The 7,676-nt window shown below is 41.9% G+C and overlaps 1 protein-coding gene across 1 annotated transcript in view; it reads left to right on the forward strand.

Moving 5' to 3' along the window:
- Positions 1-3,168: 3,168 nt before the first annotated feature.
- The window catches only part of LOC121581396 (noelin-3-like), a 17,231-nt gene continuing 12,723 nt past the window's right edge, over positions 3,169-7,676 (forward strand). The window contains exon 1 of the mRNA XM_041896904.1: positions 3,169-3,468. Within this exon, the coding sequence (XP_041752838.1) occupies positions 3,400-3,468 (69 nt within the window). The 5' untranslated portion in view covers positions 3,169-3,399. The remainder of the gene's footprint in view (positions 3,469-7,676) is intronic.

Genomic DNA, 7,676 nt, shown 5'->3' on the forward strand with positions numbered 1-7,676 from the left:
GTAACTGTGAGTATTTATTGAAGTGATACAACCCTCTTTGAGTTTGGTACAACAGCCATGGTGGACATGATGAAACAGTATTGATAGGTAATCACATGATGTTTCCCTAGGCCTAGGGCATCTCTGTAAACACTGTACAGCTTTATTCCAGATGGCCACAGTGTGATGGCAGTTCTGTTAGCTTCTCAACGTTAACTTTAGTACAAAGTCTTCCTCACCCTGACAGAACAGGACAGCAAAGTGTTGACAGGTCTCCAATCTTCCACTGCTCCCTAAAATCCAGCATAAAGAAAATACATTTTCTTCCCACATAATTACTCATGCTTCTGTGTGGGTCTACAGGCTCATAGCAAAAACACACACACACACACACACACACTGACACACACAGACGTGCACACACACACTCACACACACTGCACACACACACACGCACAAACAAACGTTGGACTATGTTAGTAATGAGATGATGAATCACTAGAAATTGAGCTCCAGAGAGAGAGTCATGCCGGAAGTAAGAATACACTGTGTTCTCCACAGTCATCAACAATCAGGATGTATACGTGTTATAACTTAGTTCTCTTGTTTTCAACCCTGTTTGTTATATGTTGTGTTATATGTCATGTTATATGTCATGTTATATGTTATGTTATATGTCATGTTATATGTTATGTTATATGTTATGTTATGTTATATGTCATGTTATATGTTATGTTATATGTCATGTTATATGTTATGTTATATGTCATATTATATGTAATGTTATATGTCGTGTTATATGTCATGTTATATATCATATTATATGTTTTGTTATATGTCATGTTATATGTCGTGTTATATGTCGTGTTATATGTCGTGTTATATGTCATGTTATATGTCATGTTATATGTTATGTTATATGTTATGTTATATGTTTTGTTATATGTCATGTTATATGTCGTGTTATATGTCGTGTTATATGTCGTGTTATATGTTGTGTTATATGTCACGTTATATGTCATGTTATATGTCATGTTATATGTCGTGTTATATGTCATGTTATATGTCATGTTATATGTCATGTTATATGTCGTGTTATATGTCGTGTTATATGTCGTGTTATATGTCATATTATATGTCATGTTATATGTTGTGGTATATGTTATGTTATATGTTGTGTTAATTGTTGTTATATGTCACGTTATATGTCGTATTATACAGTACGAGTCAAAAGTTTGGACACCCCTACTCATTCCAGGGTTTTTCTTTATTTTTACTATTTTCTACATTGTAGAATAATAGTGAAGACATCAAAACTATGAAATAGCACATATGGAATCATGTAGTAAACAAAAAGGTGTTAAAAAAATCAAAATATATTTATATTTGAGATTCTTCTAATAGCCATCCTTTGCCTTGATGACAGCTTTGCACACTCTTGGCATTCTCTCAGCCAGCTTCACCTGGAATGCTTTTCCACACCTCCTCCTCCATGCTTTACGGTGGGAAATACACATGCGGAGATCATCCGTTCACCCACTCCGCGTCTCACAAAGACATGGCGGTTGGAACCAAAAATCTCCAATTTGGACTCCAGACTAAAGGACACATTTCCACCGGTCTAATGTCCATTGCTTGTGTTTCTTGGCCCAAGCAAGTCTCTTTTTATTATTGGTGTCCTTTAGTAGTGGTTTCTTTGCAGCAATTCGACCATAAAGGCCTGATTCACACAGTCTCCTCTGAACAGTTGACGTTCTACTTGAACTCTGTGAAGCATTTATTTGGGATGCAATTTCTGAGGCTGGTAACTCTAATGAACGTATCCTCTGCAGCAGAGGTAAATATGGAGACTGTTTAGTGACAAAAATAAGGGGTTAAATACATGTACAAAATAAAATAAAATCCTGATCTTTCTTATATCGCTCAGCTATAGGATAGACACTTCTGAACAAATTTCCTATAGATTTTTTTTTTGGGGGGGATGTATGTTGTTCCATGTAGTGAATCTGTTATTCAATGCGTTTGTATGGGCTAATAGCAGTAAGGACAAATTTTTTTCTCATCAAGTCATTTTTTTATACATTTTTTTGATACTTCAAGGGGTCATAAAATTCCAAAACAAATAGCAAATTGATCCTTGGTATGACCTAATAAAAACAATTCCATATAGCTTAGTTTATAACTTCGCCTGGCATTCAGAAAAAAATGTTGTGTGACCGAACAGCCGAAAAAATACCTAACCAAAGTCCAAAACGAACAGAAACCGTCTCAAAATGTCGTCATAATATATGCACTAACTCTACCGAACTGTTTCCTGCCCCGGAGCAGGTTAGATCTGAAGGATTCGTTGCCATAGATTTACCTGGCTAAAAGGTGAGCCACATTCGTGCTAAGGGAGCGTGGGGTAAATTGAGCCAAAACGGTAAATTGAGCCACCCTTGTTTGTAGGAAACCATACAGAAAATGAATGGTATGACCCAAATTAAATTCGTACTATAGGGCTTAGCCAGGGTTGGGCTCAATTCAGAATTTTGGAATTCACTCCCATTTAACTAATGAGTTGAAATTCGAATTGAATTGGCCACACCCCACAGGATGTACAGTATAATTTGAATTTGAGTTTGAGTGACAGGAAGTAGAATTTAATTCATTGCAATTCAAATAAATTCCACTCAGTCATAGAATATGAGAGTTTCATTGAATCTGACAGGTCACACTTCCAGATACCAAAGAATACATCACTTTTCTCTGGAAACAATGTTAATTTACTCTGTTAACCTTAGTGTTTAGAATAGCCAAGTATATTTCCACCAAACATTTCATTTGTTTTGCTTCTTTTGAAGGCTTTATGACCAATTTGAGGGTTAAACTAATGCATTAAGGGAAATGTAGTATTATCCCCATATTGAGCGAAATGTAAGTGATTAATTAAATAGAATAACTTAGAATATTCGCATACAGGTTTTCTTTTCCATCAATATTTTATACGCATGTATATAACGATACGTTTGATGTTTTATGTACTGTATTGTAGGCTATCTATCACAAATTCCCAATTGCGCTTTTATTGATCAAATTAATTAATCTGGCCGATGAGACAAGTATCCCTAAATGATGTCATATCCGCTTTGCAGGTCCCTGTACATCGCTGATGTTTCACCACCCGGTTCCGCTGCCACAAACTTTTCCAGCTCGTACTTAGTCACGAGCGGCTGGTGCTGTCTCTCGCGCGTTCCGAGCAGTGAACGTGATTACTCGTCTGATGGCATTGATCTACCCTCGCTCTTTCTCTGGAGTGGTTAAACAGCCGGGCATTTGACCGTTTTTTTAACAGGCAGAACCACCAGTCATCCTCCACACTGACTGAGCGACGTGCTTGAAACATACAGAGGAACAGGAGGCGACCCGTTTGTGGGCAGAATGCGGGCGCTATCCGTGGTGCCGAATCCGCTGCTGTTTCTACTGCTGTTCAGCTATTATCCTTCTGTGGTGAGTTGAGTTCCACTGACTGCCTGTTTCATCGCCAAGACACTGCGTGAGGAGTTAGGCTATTAGCTAGATTAAAACAACTGCATAATTATAGTTTTAGGCGGATAGACTGATACAATGTTGTGATTTGAAGTTCGTATTACAACGTGTTGAGAACACAAATACAAGCTTCAATCGCTTTCTCTGAGGGGCTGTGAATGGAGAAACTTGTTTAATTGTTTGAAACATCTGTAAGCCATTCAGTGGCTTTTACAGGGATAGAAAGAAACAGGAATGTAATGCTTCTCCCTCCTCTTAACTGTTGCATTGGTGGGTTTTCAATTCATTTTTCTTTATACATTCAAGGGGCAAATTTAGTAGAACACTCTTAATGGAAGTTCCCTAGTCTGCAGTGTTTAAATTGCACTAATTAATGACTGTTAAGACACGGGAGAAACAGACATCTGCGTTTTACTTGTCATGTCTGTCAGCAGATTGTTCACCTCCACACTCTCTCTCTCTCTCTCGTCTCTCTCTCTCTCTCTCTCTCTCTCTTCTCTCTCTCTCTCTCTTCTCTCTCTCTCTCTCTCTCTCTCTCTCTCTCTCTCTCTCTCTCTCTCTCTCTCTCTCTCTCTCTCTCTCTTCTCTCTCTCTCTCTCTCTCTCTCTCTCTCTCTCTCTCTTGTCTCTCTCTCTCTCTCTCTCTCTCTTGTCTCTCTCTCTCTCTCTCTCTCTTGTCTCTCTCTCTCTCTCTCTCTCTCTCTCTCTCTCTCTTGTCTCTCTCTCTCTCTCTCTCTCTCGCTCTCTCTCTCGCTCTCTTGTTTCTCTCTCTCTCTCTCTCTCTCTCTCTCTCTCTCTCTTGCTCTCTCTCTCTCTCTCTCTCTCTCTCTCTCTCTTGTCTCTCTCTCTCTCTCTCTCTCTCTCTCTCTCTCTCTCTCTCTCTCTCTCTCTCTCTCTCTCTCTCTCTCTCTCTCTCTCCCCTCTCCCTCCCCCTCTCTCCCCCCTCTCTATTCCTCTCTCTGTCTCCCTTTGCCAACAACACTGTATATGGTTGTATTCTGATATTGATTCTTGGAAGTTGCCAGAGAAGTAACTGTCTTTTAATGGTGGGTTCAATCATTATACAACACAATTACACTGACCAATTTCCTATTGGCTCTAATAGAAAGAACATCTAAAACAACTTTAATGGGGAAGGGGGCCACAAAGAATCTGAACTCATCATGAGGGACCGCAGTAGCTCGCAGGTCTGCGTACCCGCATCCATTCACACACATGGAATCAGAGCCAGGCCTTTTGGGGGGCCTTAAGCAACATTTTGTTGGGAGGCACCTCCACAACCTGAGAGCAAAATATTTTAGCCGCCCCACTCTTGACAGAGTAGAGAAACGTTTGAAGTTTTAGAGTTTATTTCATGCAATTCTGCACATTTTGCCATAGGGTGGAGAGAAATGTTTGTCAGGGTGTTGTAGTGGCAGTCTATTCATCAGAACATAAAGCATTGTCAGGGTGTTATAGTGGCAGTCTATTCATCAGAACATAAAGCATTGTCAGGGTGTTATAGTGGCAGTCTATTCAGAACATAAAGCATTGTCAGGGTGTTATAGTGGCAGTCTATTCAGAACATAAAGCATTGTCAGGGTGTTATAGTGGCAGTCTATTCATCAGAACATAAAGCATTGTCAGGGTGTTGTAGTGGCAGTCTATTCATCAGAACATAAAGCATTGTCAGGGTGTTGTAGTGGCAGTCTATTCATCAGAACATAAAGCATTGTCAGGGTGTTATTGTGGCAGTATTTCAGGCTATCTGTATTGGATCTGGTGCAGCTGGATGTGGAGGGATGAGTGGGTGCGTCCTAATCATTTCTCCTTTCTCCCAAAGTGTACACTTGTTCACTTCCCTTCACTAATTTCAAAGGAAATGACTGGTATATGGAAACTCCCTCTAGCTCTCCACCAATCCGATGCTTTTAAATGTGTGGTAGGTAGTGAACGAGTGCACACTTGAGGAGAAATGAGAGATTATTGGGAACACAGCCAAGATGTACGCACAAGGAGGAGGAAGTGACCATTTCACCCACAGAGACTTGACTAGCTGGCCTCCAATGTAAGCTTTTCAAATCACACTGAAAAGAACTATGAGCGTAAGGTTTTTCCTTGGTCAATTTGGCATTATGAAAAAACATCCAGATTTCATCAACTGCCAAATGCCAAGAGACTGACTCGCTGACTCATAACTTGATAGTCCTGAATAAATGAAGCGGCCTCACAATGAACACACTGCACATGCCCTGAAACTCTTTCAGTGTGAGAGCCAGCACTTTATTTTTCTATATTTTCACTGCTCGGCTGATCTCTATTCATTGTGAATGTCTCATACCAGATATGGGAACTTTGTGGCGAATAGAGATTGAAAATGTATTTGCCCATCAGATGGTCACACTCTGACCGGGGGTAAATCCATTTAGAATTCAATCACTTTTTGACAGAATGCCTTTTGATTTAAAGAAAACTTTCCGTACATGTTTGCCCATGGAAGAAGTGGTCAGAAAATGACTTTTTGGACCTGAATGCCAAAACATTCAAGAGATAAAGGTGCTCAAAGTTGACCTATTTTTCATACCCCACCATACCATGAAACATCCACGTCTTCATCACTGGAAAAGATAAACGGTTGAGATTGATATCATTTAAATGCTTACAAACAGGGATGACAAACTATTTCATTATTTCTTGAAGAAAATGTTTTGGCCCAGTGCATGTCAACATTTTTTGCCCCAACACAGTCAGAAACATGGTTTTCCTGTGTTTTATATATACACTGCTCAAAAAAATAAAGGGAACACTTAAACAACACAATGTAACTCCAAGTCAATCACACTTCTGTGAAATCTAACTGTCCACTTAGGAAGCAACACTGATTGACAATACATTTCACATGCTGTTGTGCAAATGGAATAGACAACAGGTGGAAATTATAGGCAATTGGCAAGACACCCCCCAATAAAGGACTGGTTTTGCAGGTGGTGGCCACTTCTCAGTTCCTATGCTTCCTGGCTGATGTTTTGGTCACTTTTGAATGCTGGCGGTGCTTTCACTCTAGTGGTAGCATGAGACTGAGTCTACAACCCACACAAGTGGCTCAGGTAGTGCAGCTCATCCAGGATGGCACATCAATGCGAGCTGTGGCAAGAAGGTTTGCTGTGTCTGTCAGCGTAGTGTCCAGAGCATGGAGGCGCTACCAGGAGACAGGCCAGTACATCAGGAGATGTGGAGGAGGCCGTAGGAGGGCAACAACCCAGCAGCAGGACCGCTACCTCCGCCTTTGTGCAAGGAGGAGCAGGAGGAGCACTGCCAGAGCCCTGCAAAATGACCTCCAGCAGGCCACAAATGTGCATGTGTCTGCTCAAACGGTCAGAAACAGACTCCATGAGGGTGGTATGAGGGCCCGACGTCCACAGGTGGGGGTTGTGCTTACAGCCCAACACCGTGCAGGATGTTTGGCATTTGCCAGAGAACACCAAGATTGGCAAATTCGCCACTGGCGCCCTGTGCTCTTCACAGATGAAAGCAGGTTCACACTGAGCACATGTGACAGACGTGACAGTCTAGAGACGCCACGGAGAACGTTCTGCTGCCTGCAACATCCTCCAGCATGACCGGTTTGGCGGTGTGTCAGTCATGGTGTGGGGTGGCATTTCTTTGGGGGGCCGCACAGCCCTCCATGTGCTCGCCAGAGGTAGCCTGACTGCCATTAGGTACCGAGATGAGATCCTCAGACCCCTTGTGAGACCATATGCTGGTGCGGTTGGCCCTGGGTTCCTCCTAATGCAAGACAATGCTAGACCTCATGTGGCTGGAGTGTGTCAGCAGTTCCTGCAAGAGGAAGGCATTGATGCTATGGACTGGCCCGCCCGTTCCCCAGACCTGAATCCAATTGAGCACATCTGGGACATCATGTCTCGCTCCATCCACCAACGCCACGTTGCACCACAGATTGTCCAGGAGTTGGCGGATGCTTTAGTCCAGGTCTGGGAGGAGATCCCTCAGGAGACCATCCGCCACCTCATCAGGAGCATGCCCAGGCATTGTAGGGAGGTCATACAGGCACGTGGAGGCCACACACACTACTGAGCCTCATTTTGACTTGTTTTAAGGACATTTCATCAAAGTTGGATCAGCCTGTAGTGTGGTTTTCCACTTTAATTTTGAGGGTGACTCCAAATCCAG

Source organism: Coregonus clupeaformis, chromosome 37 (assembly GCF_020615455.1).
Source record: "Coregonus clupeaformis isolate EN_2021a chromosome 37, ASM2061545v1, whole genome shotgun sequence".
Lineage (NCBI taxonomy): Eukaryota > Metazoa > Chordata > Actinopteri > Salmoniformes > Salmonidae > Coregonus > Coregonus clupeaformis.